General features: G+C 50.0%; 1 protein-coding gene across 3 annotated transcripts in view; it reads right to left on the bottom strand.

The window, feature by feature from the left end:
- Nucleotides 1–23,829, bottom strand: part of KIRREL3 (kirre like nephrin family adhesion molecule 3) — a 130,086-nt gene that overhangs the window by 96,015 nt on the left and 10,242 nt on the right. The window contains exons 1-3 of one of the 3 annotated variants that reach the window (XM_081534969.1): nucleotides 7,959–7,996; nucleotides 7,717–7,827; nucleotides 2,526–2,675 (exon numbers count right to left, since the gene is read on the bottom strand). Coding sequence is in view for 2 of the 3 variants with exons in the window: in XM_081534967.1 (XP_081391093.1) it covers nucleotides 2,526–2,675; nucleotides 7,717–7,795 (229 nt within the window). In the remaining variant the exon portion in view is untranslated. Of the gene's footprint in view, nucleotides 1–2,525; nucleotides 2,676–7,716; nucleotides 7,828–7,958; nucleotides 7,997–23,829 lie in introns of those variants that run through there. The other 2 variants (XM_081534967.1, XM_081534968.1) reach the window with 2 other exon arrangements.

Here is a 23,829-nt window from a genome sequence, read left to right as displayed (position 1 = left end):
TCTTTAGCACACAGGGCACAAGCATTTTGGGGGTTGGGAGTCAGGATCCCATGAATTTGTTGTTCTGTCACTAAGTCAAGTCTGATTCTTTGCGACCCCATGGACTGCAGCATGCCAGGCTTCCCTGTCCTTCACTAACTACCTCATACTCATGTCCATTGAGTCAGTGATGCCGTCCAACCATCTCATCCTCTGTTGCCCCCTTCTCCTCTTGCTCTCAATATTTCCCATGCATTGGGCTTGAGATATGTTTGAATCAATTTCTTTCTCAGCTGTGACTTTATTTACCTGGCAAGTAAAAGGAGGAAAAGCCTTCTTTTTTTTTTATAACCCATGGATCATTGTAGATTTATGAGATAATGTCTGAGAAGAATTTCAGCTTCTTAGAAGAAAAATGTTCTATCAATATGAGGGAGTGTATTTATAAATCACTTTCTTCGACTGATTTTTTTCCAGTCTCGGTGGCCAGGAAGATAGTAAGGTCTTCAGTTAGGGATCATTCCTGGTGGACTGGATGGAGCCACATACTTAAAATGGAAGAGGGCAGAGCTGCAGCAGGCTAAAACCCCACAACTCTGGGCCTCATAATATTTAGTGCTTGGCAAATAATTGCCGCACTCTTACACTCACTTTCTTATCAGGCAAGCAAACAATGTTTATTAAGCATATAGTTGTCATCACTGTCATGATTCTATTTTGGGACAAGTGATCAAATCCAGAGAAAATATGTTACTAAGAGTTTGAGTTCATCAGTTCTGCAAGGAGAGGGCCAGACTTCTTTCTATCAATGGAGTCAGGTTGGAGAGGAAGCAGACCCCAGTCCATCCAAGCCTGCTGCCCTCCAGCACTTAGCAAGACCCAGTCTCAGGTCCCAGAAAGTCATTTCGGAAGTGGATGCCAGAGGGTCAATTATCTGTGTGGCGATGACCACCCTAGGAACCATCCACAGTGACCTGGGGCCTTCTCTTGGCCACTGACCCAACAAGAACCCAGTCCCTGACTGAAGCTTTCAGTTTTCAACCCCTGACCAGGAACCCAGAGAGCCTCCTTAACCAGCAGCGGTGCAGGGCCACGTGAAGTGTGAACCATTCTGGTTCGGGAAGATCGTGCCATTTCCCTAGTTCCTCTCGGGTAAGGGAGTTCAGAGTCCCTGAAATTGGCTGGTTCCCATAATACTTAAATTTTATGGCAGCACAGTATATTTTGGAGACGTGATTGTGTATTTTATCCATGCTCAGCTGGGCTGTAGCACTCAAACCCCGGGATGCTATTGACCATTGCTGTAATGTTTCAATATACATTTTTGGCAAGATATAACTCACATTTTAAAATATTAATTTTCCAACCATCCTGTTCCCGAGTGCACTTCGAATTTTATTTTCTTGCAGCTGTACCCCAGGAGAGAGGCAAAGCTACTTCTCAGTTGAATACATATTTTTCTCTCCTTCTCCACCCCCAGACATTCCTTGATGGCAGGGACACTCACATCCCTTGTTCTGCATTTTACAGTTCATGCTAAGCTTAGCAAACAGCCACATGCCGACCCTCGCCAGGGGAGAATTGCAATGACTGATGCGTGAGTGACCAAGATGATTTCAGTCTTTTTTCTCCCAGGAGAGAGGATGGATTGGAAAGACATCTGTATGGACTTAAGGGTTGACATTTACAATACTTAACAGGTGATGGGGTGTGGGTGCCAACCAGGCAGCTCAGACACCAGTCATCAACAGGCACCAGAGCCCACCAGTGCATCTTTGCTGAATACCAGCCTGGGTGGGCTGAACAAGGCCTGGAATTTATTTTAAAGACTTGTTTTCTTTTCTCTTCATCACATGGTAACCTCTAAGCCCTACCAGCTTTCTTTGCATTTTCAATCTACTTGGTTCCCTTTAATGGATGGAAGAGGGCTTCCAAGGTGACTCACTGCAAAAGAATCTGCCTGCCAATGCAGGAGACGTGGGTGCGATCTCTGGGTTGAGAAGATCCCCTGGAGAAGGAAATGGCAACCCACTCCAGTATTCTTGCCTGGAGAATCCCATGGACAGAGGAGCCTGGTGGGCTATAGGCTATGGGGATGGCAAAGGAGTCGGACACGACTTAGCAATTAAAAACACAGCAACAAACAACAATGGATGGAAGAAGGGAAGAACCAGGTTGTGTCTTAAGTGGGGAATACATTTGGGATGAAGAAAGACGAAGGCTTTACTTCTGGAAATCTGACTTTACATGAGACGTGTTTGACTTTGGAATGGACCCGCGAAGCCAACGTTGTGCTAGGTTTAGGACTGACAGCCAGAATGGAGGGTTTACTTGTAATTCATCACCGGAAGTCAGAGGGGCCCTCAAAGTCCTATGCATCCTGGACCAGGGCCTGCCTTGCCCGACTCTGCTCATGGAATCTACAATGAAAGCTGAGACTTAATCCCCCAAAATGCCTATGAAGATGGGGTTCCCTAGCAGGGTGGGTGGGTGAGTAGGGCAGGGGTGGGTTCCAGGCCTTCCTAGGGAGGCCTGGGGGTACTCACTTGAGAGGTCCCTGCCCACGCCCAGAGCCAAGCCATCCTTGATCCACAGAACGAAGCCATCGTATTCGGGGATGGCGCACAGCAGTGTCACCGGCTGCCCCGACACCACGGCCTGATCCTGGGGCTGCTGGCTGAAGGAGTACACTTGACCTAGGAAGGAAACAAGCATGGTGGTCAGTTGCTTGCTGGAAGGGCTTCCCCTTGAACTATGGAAGCAGAGACCAGAGCCCCCCAGCATGCCTCCCTTCCCACTGGGACCCTGCAGCAGCTTCCTCCCTGCCCTCAGCTCCATTGCCTGCTCACAGGAGCTGGCCACAGCTGCAGGCTCCCTGCTTATCAACCCCCAGTGCACTCACGCTGTGGTCCCGCCATCGTCCAGCTCCAAACGGGCCATGGGACACCCTATTCCCCTTTCCACCTGACGACACTCCCTGCACCTACTTCCGCAAGGGGGCAGAGGCAGGAGACAGACCTCCAGCCGGAAGCTCTCTGGGGGCTTGCTTCAAGAGGGCCGTGGGCGTGGAAGGGAGTGGAGAGCTATGATTAAACCTGAGAACCCAAGGAATAATATCATCCTTTTAGTGGCTTCCAAGATGGGACTAGGACCAGCACCCCAAGAAGTCAGGCTCTACAGGACAAAAAGAACGGAGCTATTCATGGAGGATTAACCGCAATGCTAGTTAGCTGTTATTACCCACAGTTTACAGATGAACTGAGGCTCCTAGTAAAGGAGTGATGTGCCTGAGGTCACACAGTGGACTCAGGTGTAGTTTAAGATCACACAGTGTGCCTAGGTGGAATTCAAGGTCACACAGCAGGCCCACGTGGAGTTCAAGGGCACACAGTGGGTCCAGGTGGAGTTCAGGGGCACACTGTGGGTCCAGGTGGAGTTCAGGGGCACACTGTGGGTCCAGGTGGAGTTCAGGGGCACACTGTGGGTCCAGGTGGAGTTCAGGGGCACACAGTGGGTCCGGGTGGAGTTCAGGGGCACACAGTGGGTCCGGGTGGAGTTCAGGGGCACGCAGTGGGTCCAGGTGGAGTTCAGGGGCACACTGTGGGCCCAGGGCACATGGTGGGCCCAGGTGTAGTTTTAGGGCACTCAGTGGGTCCAGGTGTAGTGTGGCAGATGATGTGGCTGAGGGAGCAGGTCATTGTCTCCAGACACTGTGTCCTGTCCCTTTCTTTTCTACAGCAGACCCTACTCCAGCCTCACTGTCACTTGGAAGCAGACCATCAGTGTGACCCCACTCCTCCCCACACACACCTCCCTGAACCATCTACCTTAGCCAGTTCATGACTAAGGTAAACAGACACACCCACAGTAGGTACAATACGCCAGGCATTGTTCTCAAAGTTAAAAATATCAGCCTGTTAATATGTTCATCTTCATAACCACCTATGAGGTCAGTACTATTTTTATCCCTATTTTCCAGATGAGGGCATGAGGTCCAAGGAAGGGAAAAGTAGTAACGGAAGCCTCGCATATTAGTTACTCACAAGTGCCCTGTGTACCTTCCCGTGGCTGTCAACAACACCTGTGTGGAGCCTTATCAACCCCGTGTCACAGGGACTCAGCACACGGAGGCTTGGAAGTTACTAAATTGTCCAGGGAGTCTCTAGTGGCAGGACCTGGGCTGTGAATCCAAGACTCTGGCTCTAAGGACCGTGTTCTCATCTACAGCGAGCGGATCTCTATGCCTGGACCCGGAGGGATTGCCGAAGAAGGGGATGTCTTGTGACCCATGTTTCCTGGGAGGCCACAGCTGAATGGACAACGAGACATGGGACCTTGATGGCCACTGAGCTCCGGGCCCACAGTGTCATCTGTGCTTCACGTGCAGTCCCTCCTGTAACCGAGTGATTACCGTTCAGAGCAGAACAGCTCCCATTTTACACCAAAGAAACCCAGATCAGAGAGGCAAAGTAACCTGCCCAAGGTCACACAGCTAATGAATGGGGTTTGATCTGAGGTTCATGACTTCCAAGCTTGTATTTTTTTCCCATGCCTTACTCTGCAGACACAGATACACAGCTAAGGAAAACAGGACCTAGCGGGCAGGCTGTTCCTCCACTGGGAGAGAGTCGGGGTGGCCACAGAGGTCTCAGACACTGGCTGCTGCCCATCCTGGAGACCCAGAGCTCCAGACTGGGGCCAAGCTCTCAGCAAGAGATGGCCCTGAGAAGGGAGCCACTGGGGAATGTCCCTGAGGGGCATGGGGATGGCAGCGGGGGAGAGACAGAGGTCCACACGGCAGAGAGAGTGTGTGGACGGCAGGAAGGTGGTAGGTTTTCAACTTGATGAGATCTTGGCTGGGTCTCTGAGGAATCTCATTAAAAATCAAATTGGCCCTGAATTGTGGGAGTAACACTTTTTTTTTCTGATTTGAGCTTTACAAATTAGATTTCATAGGACATTTTCATCAGCTCTGTGTGGAGGGGTGTTTTTTGTTTTTTTTTTTTCCTTTTCTGTCTCTTCAAGTTCTCTGTTGTAATTAGACTGCTTCTGGCACCAAAACAAGAGAGAGAGAAGGAGGGAAGAGATGAGAGGAGACAGGGAGGGAGAGAGTGGAGAAGGAACCAAAGGGTGAGAGGATGGGGTGAGCAGGAGAGAAGGAGTGGAGAGGAAGAGAGAGACGAAGGAAGACGGCAGGGAGAAGAGGGGGCAGGGAGGAGCTGGGGTGACGGAGAAGCGTGGGCGGCAGACCAGTCCTCTCCCAGGCCCCTTCTCCAAGGCTCTAATGATGATTTCACAGTGCATTCTTTAATCTCAAAACCTTTCTTGCAAGAAGGACAGTGTCAAGACAGCCACCATAGCCGCCCGAGATTGTGTGATCAGAGAGAATTATCAGGTTGTCAGCTGGGAGCCAGGGGTGGGTGGGGGTGGGGGTTGAGATGAACAAGCCCTCCGCAGCAGAGCCTGAGCCCCAGGAACACCCGTGAACAGGGAGGCCTGTGGTGGGAGCACCCCCTTGCTTCCTCTTGATATCAGCGAGGGGACCTGGAAAGCTGGGGCACAGGGTGCATTCCAGGTGGAGATGTGGGCCGGGGCGAGGGTGAGAAGCCTGAGGATGGCGGGGGTGGCCGTGCCCCAGGGAGAAGAAGGGCTGTCACCATGGAGACCGGGGTTGGAGGGGCTGGGTGGGGAAGGTCCTGGGAAGCAGGTGTGGAGGTGGACACTGAGCCGTTACTACTTCACCTTGGAGGCTGCCTCAGAGCCAGGAGTTGGGGCAGGGCCGACAGAAGGGAGCCTGAGAGGAAGGGAAGCAAGAGCGAGCCTCCAGTGGACTAGGGTCCTGATCTACCCCAGCAGGCTTCAGAGAGAGCTTCCGGCTCTCATGTGTTGTCTGTTTGGATCCCCTCAACTTTTCCACGGAAAGAATGTTTCTGGAGGGAGATTGGTACACAGGATAGTCTCAACAGGCTTCCCCAAAAGCCATGGTTTGCAAATTATTTGGGGGAGGGTGCAATCTGACAATTTGCCTTTTCATCATATTTATTTTGGCTGCACCGGCTGGCATGTGGAATCTTAGTTCCCCTGACCAGGGATCGAACCTGTGACCCCTGTACTGAAAGCACGGAGTCTTAACCACTGGACTGCCAGGGAAATCCTCAGCAAAATTTTAATTTTTGCGCGTTAAATTCAAGCCACTAAGAATGATTTTATCTTTCAAATCAATGAGACGCTTTCTCAAGTAGAACCTAAGCTGGGTGTCACTTCTAGAGGAGATGAAGGTTACAGCGCTGGAGATGGAGAGGAGATGAAGGGATGAACTGGTGGGACAGGCCCAGGGGCCTCCCCTTCAGGCTGAGGAGCCCCTGGGGATGTGAGGGGCAGACCATGGAGGGAGGTTCTTGTCTGACCAGTTCCCTCACTTTCAACTTTCCAGTCCAGAGAGGTGAAAGGCAAATGATCATTTTCTATAACCTCCTGGGCATTATATTGCATAGGCAAGACGCTCCTCAAGATGCTTCATTTTTTCGGCACACACTTATTGAGACCCGCCAGGAGGCAGAAATTGCATTGTCTGGTGAGAAGGAGGTGAATGCAACCTGGTCTGTCCCTCCGGGCACTCACATCTGTGGCCTCCGCCACCCCCCGCCCCCATCTGGCAGCTCTCATCTGAGCAGAGTGTGTGCTGCACCACCAGGGTCCTACTCCTGAGGCAGGTTTCTGCCTCAGCTTCCCATCTTGTCCAATGACCTTCTCCTGGTGTGGAGCCCGGCCGCTCATGTGACCTCCCTTCTCAGGCTTTATTTTTATTTAGTTACTTTTTTTTTTTAAACTGGCATATAGTTGATTTACAATGTTTTGTTCATTTCAGGTGTATAGCAAAGAGATTATATTATATATATATTTGTATATTCTTTTTTAGATTCTTTTCTATTATAGGTTATAACAAGATATTGAATATAGTTTCCTATGCTATACAGCAGGTCTATTTTATATATAGCAGTTGTGTATCTGTTAATTTTCCCAACCTCGTAATTCATCCCTCCCCCTTTTCCCCTTTGATAACCATAAGTTTGTCCTCTATGTCTGTGAGTCTGTTTTGTAAGTAAGCTCATTTGTATCATTTTTCTAGATTCCACATATAAGTGATATCATATGGTATTTGTCTTTCTCTGTCTGATTTCAGTTAGTATGATCATCTCTAGGTTCATCCATGTCTCTGTAAGTGGCATTATTTTGTTTTTTTTTTATGGCTGAGTAGTATTCTATTGCGTATATACCTGCCACCATCACCAAGTCTGGCCCCACCTCCCCACTTAATATCTCCAGATCCACCCTTTTCTCCTCATTCCTTCTGCCACCACCCAAGCTCAGGTCCTCATCATCTCAAGTAGGTTTCTTTCAATAGACTATGAATGCTTTCAGGTATTAAGGCTGGATTTTTCTTCCCAAATCACCGCTTATCTCATATTCAGCACCCTTTTCAGGGGATGGAAACGCAAATGGCCTTGCACTGTCTGCAGGATGGTGCCTGACCTCCCAGCCTGTGTTACGAGCTTTCCCACAATCTGCCCCCGTCCTCCCTGGGAGTTCAGCAGTAGCCACCCCGGGCTGGCTCTTCACTGTGGTTCTTGGTCCAGTCCTCACTGTTCCAGCCTGCCTGGAACGCACCCTTCCCCCAGGCCCCCTTGAAGGCTGTCACTGAAGGCTGAGCTCTCAGCCCATAACTTTATCTTGTACCTCCAGCGCTCCTGTCACCAGGAGGGCGTCTTCTCTCTTTCTCTCGTCCTTCCAGCTCTCCCCCTTTCCTCCTTCCCATCTCCCTTCACATCTTCAGTCTTTTTTGAGCACCTATTGTGTATTAGAAGCCAAAGAACCAAAAGTAAGTAAGAACCAGGAGCTAAACTCCTCGAGGGAAGGGCCAAGGTGTTCTCTGTGCCTCTGTGGGCTCGTAAACATTGACTAAGTTTCGTTCAGTGCACCTGTGGCCCTGGCAGCTTATGACTCCAGTTTGTCTCCTAAGACCTGTGGTCATTGCAGAAAGATTGTTTTATGTCATAAACGACTGCTTAGGCAGATTCTGTGCTGAGAACACCATACAGAAGGAGTGAAGTGAGAAATAAAGGGGGAGGGCAGCGCCCCAGAGAACAAAAATAATGGAGTTCTTGATAGAGGATGTCACTACAGTGCTGCTGCTGCTGCTGCTGCTAAGTCACTTCAGTCGTGTCCGACTCTGTGCGACCCCATAGACGGCAGCCCACCAGGCTCCTCCGTCCATGGGATTTTCCAGGCAAGAGTACTGGAGTGGGTTGCCATTTCCTTCTCCAATGCACGAAAGTGAAAAGTGAAAGTGAAGTCGCTCAGTCATGTCCGACTGTTCGCGACTCCATGGACTGCAGCCTACCAGGCTCCTCCGTCCATGGGATTTTCCAGGCAAGAGTACTGGAGTGGGGTGCCATTGCCTTCTCTGACTACAGTGCTAGTTAGCTGCTATTACCCACAGTTTACAGATGAACTGCAGCGCCTAGGAATGAGGTGACATGCCCAAGGTCACGAAGTGGGCCCACATGTAATTTAAACCTAAGCGTTGGGAATACACTGGTGGTCCAGTTGTTAGGACTCTGAGCTTCTACTTTGGGGACATTGGTTCGATACCTGACCAGGAAGCTAAGATCCTGCATATTGTGTGGCCAAAAAATAAAATAAACAAACAAAAATAAACCAAAATGTCTCTGGTTGCAAACCACTGAATTAAGGACTTGGAAGCTGGATTTTGATTCGCAAAAAAGTACTCACCCATTAACACGGCGGCCCCCTCAGACCATCTAAAGAGAGGCAGAAGGTCTGTGGAGTGAAAAGCAGTTTCTTGGTTCCTCTGTAAGTTTACAGAGCCTCCTCCCGGCTAAGTTAAGGTTCAGGGGAGTACTTCAGTGCTGGCCACCATGAGGGCGGGTGTATGAAAGAGAGAGGTATAGTAATTATTGGTGCTTATTATTATGGGCTTCCCTGGTAGCTCAGCTAGTAAAGAATTTGCCTGCAAGGTGGGAGACCTGGGTTCGATCTCTGGGTCGGGAAGATCTCCTAGAGGAGGGCATGGCAACCCACTCCAGTATTCTTGCCTAGAGAATTCCATGGACAGAGGAGCCTGGAGGAATACAGTCCATAGGGTTGCAAAGAGTTATTATATTTTAATATATAGTTATTATTATATTAATAATATATCATTATAATTATATTAATGACTATATTATATAGCTATTTTATATTAATATGATTATATTATTAATTATATATTAACATACATTATCATGTACTATATATAATCTATAATACTATTACATATAATATATTATTATACATAATATGTTATATTATTACATATATAGTATTACTTATTAGCAATATTATATTAATATAATTAATGTTATAGTTATTAATATAATATTATTATGGGCCTTTCCTGGTGGTCTGGTGGTTAAGACCCTGCATTTCCACTGTAGGGAGTACAGGTTCAATCCCTGATCAGGGAGCTAAGACCCCATATGCCTCGGGGCCAAAAAATCAAAACGTAAAACAGAAGCAACACTGTAACAAATTCAATAAAGACTTTAAAAATGGTCCACATCAAAAAATCTTTAAAAATATAATACTATGATTGCATAAATATTATTATTAGCTAGTTACATGTTATAAATAGTATTTTTATTCTCATAGAATTAATAAATAGCTGACTTTCATTGAATGAACCACATGAATTAAGAGGTTTACAGGGGTTATTTGAATTCTCTCCACAGTTAGTCCTATGGAATGGGTACTCCATGAGACCCACGGGAAGATGCGGTTGCTCGGAGCCCAGGGCACTGAGTGATGGAGAAGGGGCAGCAGGCCAGCAGTCCTGTTTCAGAGCCGCAGCCTGCGGTCCTTTACCAGACAGTCCTCAGCCCCCGGGAACGCACAGACCCACCTGAGACCCCCTTTCCCTGCCCTTGACTGGAACTAAAAAGTCTCGAGAAACTTCAAAGGAAAGGGCCAGGGAGGAAAGCCATCTGGAACTCTCCTGCATTTGAGGGGTTGGAGGAGGGTGGAGTGTGGTCCTGGTGGTGGCTGCAGGCCATCTTTCCTATCCCATCCCTGGAGGATGGTCCCATCCCAGGAAGGGACAGGCCCCCCAGGGTCATTTCAGAGCCCCTGAAGTCACTTTCCCTGGCCCATGTGTCTCCTGGCACACCCAGGCTGCTGTGACCTCCCCATGCCAAGACAGCACCTCACCAACTCTGCGACGTGCCTCTATCACATGGAGGGGGGGCGGGGGGGAGCCTGTGTCTCCACACTGAGCCCAGAAAGGGGACGTGACCCCCCCAAGGTTCACTGAGTCAGGATTAGGGTCTGGCTCTCACAGAACCCCCAGCTCAGCAGGCCAGGGGCGGGAGCGGAGGTGGAAGTCTGAGCAGGTGGGGGCTTTGGGAGCCTTCTCTCCAAACCTCAGGAAGCAGGGGCCGCCTCCGGAGGGAAGGATGAAGAGCAGGGAGGGCTCTGGGGAGCCCCAGGGTTTGAGCCACGTGTGTGTTCCTTGTGCTCTGAGTCCAGGTGGAGTGAAGGCGGGGGCTACCAATGGGGGTGGGGGGGTGGGGAAAAAGGATGAGGTGGCGGCAGGTGGTGGCAGGACTCTCAGCTCCTCAGCGCTGGGAGGGACAGATGCAGCTGCTGCCCGGCCCGAGGTGGGGGGGAGGCACTGGAAGAAGCCCCCTGGGGTCCCCCTCACCCCCTGTACCAGCCCAGCTCGGAGCCTCCCCTCCCCCTGTCCTGCTGCCCTGTCCTGCTGCTGGCTGCTCCCTGCCCTTGCTCTCTGCTCAGCATCTTTCATGACTTCTCCAGACTGTTCTCAACCCACCCCCCCCACTACCCCCCTCACTCCCTCATCTCCACCAGCCCATCAGGCTCCCCAAAGGGGCCGCCCCTCTCAGCCCTGACCACATGGCCCCTCACTGCAGTCTCTTTTTGGGGACTCGCCGCAGGTCACATTAACATGGAGTGAGCCATCACCATCTGGCTCTGGGAGGTCCCCACTGTCTTCCAGTAGACCATTTCAAATGCTGAAGACCCCACAACTGTCTATGAGCTCACACACCTCTGGCCCCTGATCTGAGGTCACCTCTCAATTCCCAACTACCTCCTGGGGAGGGGAGAGGGACTCAGCTGGCTGAGGTTGGGAGGCCAACCCACCAGGAGTGATGTCTTTACATCAATGTTCCGGGGACCTGGCTGCCTCAGTATGTGTACCTGTGTGTGTGCACGTGTGAATGCCCATGTGTGCATGTGTGTGTGTGCATGTATGTTGATGGGGTTGAATTGGTTGGCTTCCAGGCCCCACCCCTTCTCTAGCCAGACCTTTTCTGCTTCTATTTCTTGTCAACCACTCACAATTTTGGTCAAATAAACTCTTCTCATTCTTTTGAATATTTGAAAGCCTCTGGTTTAGAATTTTTTGGGGTGGAATTTTTCCTGGGACTAAAATACATGCTGAGAAGGCCAAGGCTTCTCTCTGCTGTCAGGGTTGCTGTGGAGACTCCTGGGAGGGACTGTGGTCTGGACAGTCTTTAAGGTCCCAGGGGCTCCCGGTGCTGCTGCCTGACTCTGACTCTGTGTGTGGGGTGGGAGGGGGCGTGGGGGCAGGGAACAGGTAGGAAGAGGGCCCAGTGGCCCTGTGCGCATGGTGCCTGGGGTCCTCCATGCCAGACTCCAAGGAGGGTGCTCACCCAACCCTACCAGCCATAACTCTCAGCCCTGACCTTCTGGGGACAAACTGGCACTGCAGTGACCTAAGTCTGTTGCTACCCCTACAGGCACACGTGTTTGTGTCTCTCCCCAGTCACCGGTCATGTGGTCCCACGGCGGTGTGAGAGGCAGCCCTCTGTGGGGTCCGTGTGGACTAGTGCAGAGAGCAAGTGGTGTGGGGTTAGTTAGTGTAACAGGCGAGACAGGCTCGGAGCAAACTGCCCTGGAGCCTGATGTGCGGAGCAGGGGCGCTGATGTCCACATGTGGCCTGCAATCCCCCATCTCAGTCGTGCTCAGAGGTCAGATTGGAGGTGGTCAGGAGATGGTGTGCGGCATGCACTCCCTCCTCCTCCCCTCTCTCTGGGCACCTTATTTTAGTAGTTTTCATCACTATTCGTGAGCCTTTCCTGAGCCCAGGACTGTTAAAGCTTGAGCCACAAGGGGGTCCCTGAGCTGGGAAAGGAGTCTTTGCAAGCCTGAAGTTGGACTGATTAGAACCTGCTTCTTCCCATGAGTCACACAGGTGAGAGACTTGAACATCTGAGCCTCCTGCAGCCCTGCCTTTGCCGGCTTCAGTCTCCTGGAACTGCCTGCCCAGCCATGCAGAAAAGGATCATATGTCACCGTCTGCTCTGTTATTGGTGACCAATTGGGGAAGGTTTAAGAATACTTGTGTCGGGGCTATTTGTCGCCAGCTTTCTCCCAGCCCAGAGCACGCAAATTGCTTCTTATGAGATTAAGGGAAGTGGCCCCGGTCCTGAGAAGCAGACAGATGGAAGAAGGGAAGGGGAGGCAGTGCCTGGCTGTGGGGTGGGAAGAGACCAGGGCAGGATGGCTCAGGTCGTGCCTGGAAGCCTGAGCCTTGACTTCTGCGGCTCTCTGGGGGCTCAGCAGATGCCCAGTTCCTAATGCAGTAGAATGAGCTTTGGGAAATTTCTGGAACATCCTATTGTGATCCACTTGGGGGTTATGGGGTTATATTCTAGCCCCCTGACTAATAATAAAACTGATTGTAACGGGGTGTAACAGTACCCATGATGTGCCATGGGCCATAGGCAGGGGACGGTCCCACCCCAACAACCTCCAAGACCCTGGCCAGATGTGAGGATGCTGATGAGGAACTGAGGTATCTTCCATGACAAGGAGCTTAGCATCTGGAGAAGACAAATCTATGCACAGGGAAATAAAATAAGAGGTGCCCGAGGACTTCCCTGGCGGTCCACTGGTTAAGAATTTGCACTTCCATTGCAGGGGGCACAGGTTCGATCGCTGGTCAGGGAACTAAGATCCCACATGGCGCATGGTGCAGCCAAAAATAAATAAATTAAAAAAAAACCTTAAAATAAAAAGTGCCCCAAATGAGGTATAAAGAAAGTCCCAAGGATGTAACAAAAGAGAAACAGACTCAAAGAAACAGAGAACAGACTAGCGATTACCAGTAGGTAAAGGAAGTGGGGAGGGAGCAGGGAGGGATAGTGGATTAAGAGGTACAAATGACTGTAGAAAATAAATAAGCCACAAGGATATATACAGGGTATATAACTAATATTTTGATAACTATAAATGGAGTATAACCTTTGAAAATTGTGAATCACTGTGCTGTACACCTGAAATTTATATAATAATAAAGGAAGTCTGAAGGAAGAAAGAGCTTTCCTTTTGGGGAAATGAGTCACAGAAGGACTGGCTTTTTTAAAAAAATATTTATTTATTTGGCTCTTTGTTACAGCATGCACACTTAGTTGCCCTGTGGTATGTGGGATCTTAGTTCTCTGACTAGGGATCAAAACTGCGTCCCCTGCAGTGGAAGGTGGATGCTTAACCACTGGACCACCAGGGAAGCCCCAGGGCTGGCTTCGGAAATAGCCTGGAAGAGTAAGCAAAGTGAGGGCAAGGAGGGAATGTTTCCTGGGATGTGGATGGCGTAGGTAAAGTATGGAAGTCAGAAAGCGTTCAGGGAATAACAGGACAGATGCTACAAGGTCCAGGCTGGATCTCTGGCTCTGTCGCCACAGCTGTGCACCCCTGGGGAAACTTCCTAGTCACTCTGAACCTTAGTTTCCCCGTAGGATGGAAACCATGCTTGTCAGGTTGTCTGTGAAACAGGGCACTGGAGGAAAGCTCACAGGGCCCTGCATGCGCTCTCACTGCGAGCCTGGTGTGATGGGCGCAGGGCCCGTGTAGGATGCACAAGAGAACACGGTAGGTTCAGCCGCACAGGCCCTTGAATGCATGCTGAGAAGTTTTCACTGATAAGAAACCATCCCTGGCGTTGACCCACAGGCTCAGATCTGAGTTTGAGAAAAATCACGGTGGCAGCAGGGAGGTGGATGGATAAAGGAGAAGAAGCCAAAGGCAGGAAGACTGATCTGGAGGATTCTGCTCATAAGGGATCAGGCTAAAGCTGAAAATGCATTTAGGAGCTACTGGAGGTGGCACTGAGCTAGCAAGCTCTTGAGTTTGATGGGAGATGAGGAGCACAGAGGAATAAAGGTCCCCTCTCTCCCTGGGCTGCAGGACGGGGTGAATAGGTAACTGGGGGAGCCACTTCTGTCTCAGGGAAAGAAACAGGTTGGAGGGCTAGTGAATTCAGTTGTAAATATGTTGATGGAGAGGGGTGCAGAATCGCTCAGGAGAAGGCACCCTGGATGTAGTAGGTCTGGAGGAAGAAGGTGGGATTCACACACACTTACTGAGCATCACTACGGCTCAGGCAGTGGGAGGTGTTTTTGCCACGTGTCCTCTCATTGGGTGGTTGACCTGAGAACTCATCTGTTAATCTGGAAGCTTATAGGCATTGATGTGACTGTCTAAGAGGGACACGGCTGCTCCAGGCTGGGAGTATTGGGGGCAACTGCCTTGGGTCGCAAGTCTAACTCCTGTCAAGGTTTGCACAGGCTTCGAGCCCTGTTGGGTTGGAAAGAAGCCAATCTTCTTCTTTTGGACCAGGATTGGAAATACAGAGAAGCCAGAAGGACAGACAGGGGTGGAAGACAGGACTTCCTTCCATTGTCTATTTCTCCTGGACCTCTGCTGGGAGAGAGAAGGGCTGGGACACGCTTTCAACCTCCACACTGCTGTTTGCAGCTGTTTCTAGCCTTGATTCTAAAACATGGCTGAAGAGAAGCTTGCCAATATCATGAACATTCCAGAAACTGTGCTGGACTTTTATGGGGGCTTATATGGGAGAGGCTGACTGTTCTTCCCAGGGCTGGGTGAGGGGTACAAGTTCCTAGTTCTCCCTCTTCATTCCTAGCCTGAGCTGGGGCGGCCGGGCAGCCTGCGATTCTCCCAGCCTCTCTCGACTCTCCCCAGGACACGCAGCCCGCCAAGGTTATCCTGGACAGCATGGGGCTCTAATGAAAAACAATGGGGCTGGCCGAGGCAGGGTGACTCCAAAGGCACTATAAATCCTTCGCCTCCTGATTAGCAGCCTGTGGCCCCAGCTCCAGCCTGCGCTGAGCTCATTAGGGCCGGGAGAGGATCCTCCATCCATTCAGTCAAGTTCTGGATGCCAAGAACACACTGATAAGGGCTGGGGAAACACTGCCGCGCGCGGGCCTGTGAAGGAGCCCATCCACCCCGCCTGCCGCATGTCTGGCTGGGACGGGAAGGGCAGAGCAGTGTGGGCTTCGGCAGTGGCCACGGGGGTCGGTGGAAACAGGAGACCATCGGGCAGCCCGTGAAGGCTGGGACCCTGCATGTCGTCCCAGCAGGAGGGCCCTGCTGCTGGCTGGCCGGGGGCCCGGGCTAAGCCCTGCTTCTCCCTCTGTGTCTCGGGCTGCTGTGTCTTTGGGACTGGAATATGTGCTCCCTGAACCATTTTGGGGACAGGGTAGGGAGCAGCCTGAGACAAAGAAAGCACATCTGAAGAGCAGTGACGGACTGTCGTTAGCCTGAGAGGCAGCTGTCAGCATCGGTTACGGGCGGACAGAATTTTCACGTACCCTCTTAGAGCACAGCAGCTTGGGAACCACTGGGATGGGCTGGAGGCAGGGCCGTGGACCATGGACCCCACGATGTCCTGGGAGTCTTCTTCCCTTTTATAAGAGATGCTGTCTGGACACAGGAAGCTGTGTCTTGACCCTGAGCACTCAGGACGAGAAGGTACCCATGTGGTGCTGCTTTTGCTGCCTCTTAGCTGTGTGCCCTTGAGCCTGACCCTTTCCATCGCCGAGACTCAGCACCCATCTGTAAATGCAGGGTTCAGACTAGACATCAATTCCTCAGGTGCTCTCTTTTAGCCCCGATGTTCAGTGTTCTGATTTATTCAATGTATTAAAATTTTTTTAAAATTTATTTATTTGGCCATGCCACACGGCATGAGGGATCTTAGTTCCCCAACCAGGGATTGATAGCGGGAGAGGTTAAGGCTGAAAAGAAAAAAATGCAAGGCACAAAGAAGTAAAAGCAAATCTCCCAAGCCAGTTTGGTCTGTTTGGGGAAGATCTATGTCCTAATTATCATTTTTTTTTTTAAAAAAACAAGGGTTCATGGTACTTGCATCAATCATGTATTTGTCCCTTTCTGACTTACTTTACTTAGTATAATCTCTAGCTGCATCCAAGTTGCTGCAAATGCATTGTTTTGTTCTTTTTTAATGACTGAGTAATATTCTTCTGTATATATGTACCACATCTTCTTATTCATTCATCTGTTGGTGGACATTTAGTTTGCTTCCATTTCTTAGCTATTGTAAATAGTGCTGCTGTGAATATAGGGGCGCATGTATCTTTTTGAATTTGTGCAGGACTGGGATCACGGGATCACATGGTAATTCTATTTTTAGTTTTCTGAGGAACCTCCATACTGTTCTCCATAGTGGTTGCACCAACTTAAATCCCTACCAACAGTGTAGGAGGGTTCCCTTTATTCCACACCCTCTCCAGCCTTTTTTATGTGTAGATTTTTTAACGATGGCCATTCTGCTTGGTGTGGGGTGGTATCTCATTGTAGTTTTGACAATCCATTCTTAAAGATCTTGTGTACAGAGAGAAGCAAAGGTGTGAATAATCCAAAATGATGGACATTTCAAAACAATGAATGATCCGAAGAAACATTTATTTTCAACATTGGAATGCATTTTGGTATTCATGTTTGAATATGGATGTGCTTGATGTTCTGGGAACTTTTAATACTTAAAAAAAGCCACAAAAGAACCCAATGATGAAGCTCCCTCTGGTCTCCTGCTCAGTGGGTGGAGAACGTCACCCTTCATACTGGTCCACTCACCCGCCCCAGCCTGCTGTCGCTATGGCTCACACTTCCTCCAGGAGAGGATGGAGATCTTAGCTAATTTTGCCTTTAAAGGACTTTCATTCCCTTTGGGCCTCATGCAAATAAGAAAAAAATAAGAAGCTGTGAAATGTTAACAGAGGACTTCATTAAGTAGTCTTGGTGATAGCATTTGCCAGGAATGGGGACAATTTGCTAGCAGACAATTGAGAGCTGACTATATATGCGTCCTAATTAAAATCGTAATTCTTCTTCTCATTGTGCTGGGATTCTGGGTCCTGTCTTCTGGCTGCTCTAGGATATTAACCACAGCTAAGTCTCACATACACTTTACACATCACAAAGCTCTTCACATACCTTATTTTACTTAATCCACCCTCCTGACACTCTTTCGAGAAGGTTCTATCATCACCCTGATGTAGACACTTGAATGCCAAGGTTTAAAGCCATGACCAGCCAAGGTCCCACTGCAAGAGTGTGCCCCATGCCAGCCCTTTTCTGCGTCACCTGACCTTTCCCATCACCACCTAACCATGGCCCTGGTGGGGGCTCAGATTATTTACATCAAACCTTGAGAAGGCAGCAGCAAAGAAAAGAAAATAAAGCTACTGCCCCTTATCTTTGTTTTGAATGTTTAAAGTGGAGATGTTGGTAAAGGAGGGATTTTGTGCTGGAAGCACTTTGAGAGGAAGGCAAGGGAGTGTGTGTGTTAATGGGAGTGCCAGATGGGCTGAGGCTGGGTCACTGAGCCCGGGCATCGCAGGAGGTGAGCTGGTGGCAGGAAGGATGGGACTGGCAGGTGCAGAGCTCCCTGGAAGCAGTAGCCTCAAGTCCAGGTGAGCTATTTTCACGGCAACAATCTCGAGGAATAGAGAGAATCACTTCCCCTTTGTGACTTAGGAAACGGAAGCTCAGAGAGGTTAAGAAACCTACCCAAGGTCACAGCGTGTGCTGGAGGCTGGTGTTTGAACCATCTGACTCCAGTTCTGGACTTCGGTTGACAGTCTCTGGTAAGCATAGACCATGATTGAGCTATATGGTTTCCTCTTCAGAAAGCAGAGGCTGACAACTGTTTCTCCAGCTGTGCTCCCAAAACACACAGGAAGCTGACGGGACATCTGCTTCTTACTGCTGGACAAAAGCCCCATCTCACCTGCAGATCACAATCAACCATAGACACCTCTGATCCTCCCCCGGCACTCCTGAGCCTGAGATCACCTTGGTAAACGACCATTTAGGGCAAAAGTCGTCCACAGCCAGGCAGAGGCACGCCCTGTCCTGCCCTTCTGCCTCCTTGTTCAGAAGCCTTTTACAAAGGCCGACTCCCTGGAATGGCTTTCTTAGCTCAGTCTGGGGCTGTGAGAAAAATGACTTCCATTCCCTGCACGGCTGGAGCCTTGGGCCTTTGCCACAGCCACTGGGATGGGGAGCATCTCCTCTGCTGTAAAGGCAACCCCAGGATGACCAGCTGGTACCTCGTCATGCCCTTCCACTGGGCATGGGATGGGGGACCGTGAATGGGAGTCTTCCTGGGAGCTGAGGCCTCATCCCTGCCTGGCCCCCCACCCCCCATCCCAGGACATCTCTGTTTCCAGTCTGGAGTGCCACCAGAGGTGCCGACGGCTCCTCTAATAGGAAAGTTACTCATGGCTTCACTGGAGGGAACAGAGCAGCTTTTAAGCCTCCTCCCTGAAACGCAACAATATCTGGTACCACTTGGCGTCTTAGGGAGAGAATTCATGTCCATAATTAGTTACTGTATATTACCGTTAGTACTCTGCTCAGGATTTACTGGGCAAACACCGTTTAACTGCACAATAACTACAGTCCTTGCTGCTTATTGGGTAATTTACTAAGGCTGGGAGGATGGGGCGGGAGGGACTCTGAATAGGAGGTATTGTAACCCCTTGAATCAAACTTTATGAGTTTGGGTTTGGCAGGGAGGAGGCAGCTGGTAGCCAGCTCTCGTTGCTTTGTTTTGCAGAGTTGGCTGGCAGACTGCTTCCTTCCCTTTCTTTATTGCAGGAGAGGTCTGGGGACTCAGATCTAGGGCTGCCCAGGGCTGCCTGGGGCTACAGAAGGCTTCTGGTAGAGAGGGTCTTTGGATGAAGACAAAGAAACTCAGCAGGAAGCCAGCAGCAGGAACCGGGCTTGGTGTCCTAGGGGCTCCATCCGGCCCTTCCATTTATCCCCTCCATCAGGCCTCTTTCTGTATCTGGGCCAGTGGGTGGGTGGGTGAGTAGGGGTACAGGGAACTGCCCTTGGCTGGCAGCATCGTGATAATCTGAAACCCTCTCCTCTCTCACAAATGCCATGTTGTTGGGGAGAAGCCATTCCTGGACGCCTCCCAGCCTCAATCTGCTTGAGCAAAGTCTGTCTTTGTTTGGCCCTAAACTCCCCTAACCTATTTAGACCACGGAGAAGGGGAAGAGACACAATAATGAAAAACGCAACGTGCAACATTGCCTTATGCAATCTAATAAATTACTCGGTACCCGGCTGCCAGCTCAAACTAAGCCCAATATTGCCTGCAGTAATTATTTGGATCAAATGCAGTTTATCTGCTTCATATTTGTGCTTCTGTGCTCAGTGGTAACTTATAAATGTCATTGTGGTGTTTATTCGTTATAATGAAACTTAATGGCATCAGAGGCCAGGAGAAGAGCTGGTGGGGCGGCAGGTTTAAAATAATCTCTTCCATCTCTGATGAAGGGATGAGCCAAGATAACATGGAACTGCCCTACAGGGAAGAGGTCTGTAGGGATGGTAGTGTCCTTGTGTTGTGGGGTGGATGGAAAGAGCCAGGAGCCTCCTCTAGAGGCATCCATTAGGAGGTGGAGAAGACTTGGTTGGGTTTAACCCTGGCACTGCCCCCATCTGTCCTTGCTTCATCTTCTGAGGGTATTTAAGGGGGGAAGGTATTCAGTCTTTACACCACTCGATGGCTGGCCAGATAAGAGATGGAGGCTGTCCAGGGTCTTGGAAGGCAATGGTCTTCATGGATGGGGACAGAAATTAGAACCTCAAGGGCAGACTGTACAACCTCTTAAAGGAGGTTTGGAAGAAGGCATTGGGGGAGGGTGGAAAACAAAAGGAGGGTATCCTGGAGGGCCAAGACAGGATGACCAGGCAGGTAGAGGGAGCACAAGTCATGAACAGAATAGGGAGGAGGTGGCTGGGTGGAGGAAGCGTGCCCACCAGCTCTGCAGAAGTACAGACAAAGATGTGCCATCAGTGTAGAATGAAGGGTCTTGGCTTCATACAACCCTGGACTCTGCCACCGACTAGCTGTATGGCTTTGGGCAAGTTATTTACCTTTCCCGAGTTTTATTTTCTTCTGTGGAAAATGGGAGTAATAACAGACACCTCTCAGGACTGCGATAATGATTAAACGAGGTGATGTGTATAAAGTGATGGACGCAGCATTTGGCACTCTGTGGCCATGGCAGTGATTGGCACGTGGTAGGTATTCCATGGCGGCCTACTGAGTGAAAACATGAATATGACACTTCCCACCTGTGTGCACTGCAAAGCCATCTTCCAAACAACAGGGCTTGGACTGGAGCCTCACAGCCATGAAAGGCTGATCTTATCATGCCTTTTTACCATGTGGAAGCAGAGGGCCAGGGTGGTGACAGTCACTTGCCCAAGGCTACCCAGCTGGTGTATGGAGTGGGCACTGGCTCTCCTGCCTCCCAGGACAGTGGTCCCTTGGCCAATATGTGCCAGACAGCTCTCTATCTGGATGGAGGGCTGAACTCTTCCTCCCGACGGACTGCCCTGCTCCTCGGAGTCAGTCATGGGCCTGGAGCTGTGCTGACATCCCAGCTGAACGGGGAGGCAGAGCCACACGGGGGTCTTTCTGTCCATTTCCTCTTAATACTACCTTTGGTGTTCACTCATGAAATATTCATTCTGTCCCCTCAGTGACACGCTCATCCAAGGCTCCCAACGTCATAAATATGGATGAAAATGATTGGTCATTGTTATTTCTCCCACTAGCCAGTCCCCTCCTGCAGTACATCTCCTGTTTTGGTCTGAGCACAAGTAGGACTGAATTGAGGGTGTTAACCTAGAACACTAATAATAGTGCCCTGCGTTTTATGGTTCATCATGCTTGTGCGTGTTTTATCCCGGCAACAAATTCACGGAAGAAGGAGGGTGAGTTTACCCATTTTGCAGATGAGAAAACATAGGTCAAGGTCAAAATAAAGGTCACGTGACTAATCAGGAGCCAAACTTGTTACTGAAAACACATTAATAATACTAATGACTATTTTTGGACTCCTAACGAAAGTTTCTCTGGGAAACTGAGTGTGTTTGTTTTATGTGAATAAACCATAGCACCATCTTTCATGTAAATAATAGCACCATTTACTTTATGGTTTGTAAAGAGTTTTCATTCCTGTTTTTTTTTTACTGGTCCTCATGAAGTGAAAGTGAAAGTTAGTTGCACAGTCGTGTCCGATTCTTTGAGATCCCATGGACTGTAGCTCGCCAGGCTCCTCTGTCCATGGAATTTTTTAGGCTAGAATACTGGAGTGGGTTGCCATTTCCTTCTCCAGGGGATATTCCCAACCCAGGGATCAAACCCAGGTCTCCTGCATTACAGGAAGATTCTTTACAAACTGAGCCACTAGGGAAGCCCAGTGGTCCGCCTGAGGCAGGCTTAATTTATTCTCATTTGACAAAGCTCACACAACGAGTCAGTGGCAGAGCTGGCCTCAAACCATTATGTCCCAAAGTGGATCCCAAGAAATCCTAGTCCTAAAACATGCTCTATGGAAAATGTTTTGTGGTCAAGTAAATTTGGGGAACTCTGAGAACCATATCCCTCTTTGGGGGATTCTCCACACCCTTTGGCCACTTAAAGGCTCTGGCAGTTTCTGTAGGAGAGACTTGTTTAGTTAGGGTTCACCCAGCTTCTCTCCACCTTATTTGACCATGCATCCTGTATTTCACAGAACACCTATTTACGTGCGACAGAAATGCTGCTCCAGAGAGGTGTGTCTGTATGATCCCTCTTTGGCCGTATCCGAGGCAATGAGGTTTGGAGCAGGGCTGGGAGGGCAGGGCGGGGAGGTGAGGACAGGGTAGAAAGAATGCTTGTAGGGCCCCTTGGAACTGAAGTCTTCCCCCGACCCTTCAGTCTGCCTCTTCTCTTTCCTGTACTCCTAGGGCTGTGAGTTCCAGATAATTCACTCAGTGTTGGGTATAGGCAGTCCAGCTTACATCTGGGGTGGGATCAGAGGGGCTGCCTGACTGCCTGAGTGGGGGTCCATAGACAGTGCAATGTGGGGAGATACGAGAGAGGGCAGTCTATGGCCGTGCGGAGAAATCCACATGGATATATACGGCAGGCTCCTGATCATGTCTGCCCTTGATGGTGATGGAGGAAGTCACCCCCCACCATCTCCCAATACACAAAGCTCCTCGAGGTAGATTGGGAGTAAGAAGTCCAGGGTTTGGAACTTATGGTTGCTGGAGGGAAGGATGGGGGTAAGGGATGGTTAGGGATTTGGGGATGGACATGTGCACTCTGCTATATTTAAATTGGATAATCAAGGTCCTATTGTAGAGCACAGGGAACTCTGCTCAAAGTTACGCAGCAGCCTGGACAGGACGGAAGTTTGGGGGAGAAAGGATACATGAATATGTATGGCTGAGTCCCTTTGCTGTCCACCTGAAACTATCACAACATTGTTTGCTAATTGGCTATGCCTGCTAAGTCACCATAGTCACGCCCAACTCTTTGCGACTCTATGGTCTGTAGCCTGCCAGGCTCCTCTGTCCATGGGATTCTCTAGGCAAGAATACCGGAGTGGGTTGCCATGCCCTCCTCCAGAGGATCTTCCTGACCCAGGGATCAAATCCGTGTCTCTTATGTCTTCTGCCCTGGCAGGCGGGTTCTTTACTCCAATACAAAATAAAAAGTTAAAAAAAAACCCCAAAAAACAAAAAACCAGGGTTTGAACTTTAGCTGTGTGCTTTTGGTAGATGACTTAATCTCTCTGAGCCTCACTCACTTCATCTTCAAAATGGAGGTAATATCGCCTACCCTGTGACGGCATGAGAACTAAATGATGTGTGTACTAGGTGCCTCCCTAGCACCAGAGCTTGCAGGCTAGCTCCCTCTCACCATTCCCACTCTCCCCAAGTTCCCCCAGTATCCAGAACAAACAGCTTCTCCCACCTCTAAGCTGCAAGAGCATCTTACCTACCCATCCCTCTAGCTCTCCCATCACCCTGCCTTCTGCTAATTCTCTAAAAGCGTGTTTCCTCACTGGACTCAAAACTCCCTGGGGGCTGCAGTCATCTCTACCAATGCCCCGCCTGTCTCCCTCAGGCCAACTCCCAACCGCCGGCATCCACCACCCTTCTCCTGAGGTCTTTCTCTTCATCTGCAAAAGCCACTCGACAGAAGTGCGGGGGAGCGAACACCCCGACCTGAGCAGCCCTCAACCAGTTACTGACAAGACTGCTGTAGAGACACCCCGATCTTTGGGGGGCCTGACCGTGAGGCATGGCCTCTGCAGCACTTCCTAGAGCCTCCCACTGGGATGAGGCTTCCACTGCCCCCCTATTTAGGGCCCGACAGTACCCCCAGCATGGAACAGCTTCCCTTTCTCATGTCAATGCCCTACCATCTTTATGGCACTTCCTGCACCTCTTGGACGAGTCCATGCTTAGCATCTGCTTCTGGGGGAACCCGAGCTAAGACAAGGTCATCCTCCACGAGTTTTGCATCGCCACATCCTCCCCCAAACCCCCACCAGCACTAGGCACACTGTGGGTGCCTGAAAGATAAATCTCTGACTCAGACACACAGGAGCCATAAGCGT

Source organism: Giraffa tippelskirchi, chromosome 10, assembly GCF_054371585.1.
Source record: "Giraffa tippelskirchi isolate mGirTip1 chromosome 10, T2T-mGirTip1v1.2.pri, whole genome shotgun sequence".
Classification (NCBI taxonomy): domain Eukaryota; kingdom Metazoa; phylum Chordata; class Mammalia; order Artiodactyla; family Giraffidae; genus Giraffa; species Giraffa tippelskirchi.
Note: the sequence above shows the minus strand (reverse complement) of the source record. Positions and strands in the feature narration are given on the sequence as shown.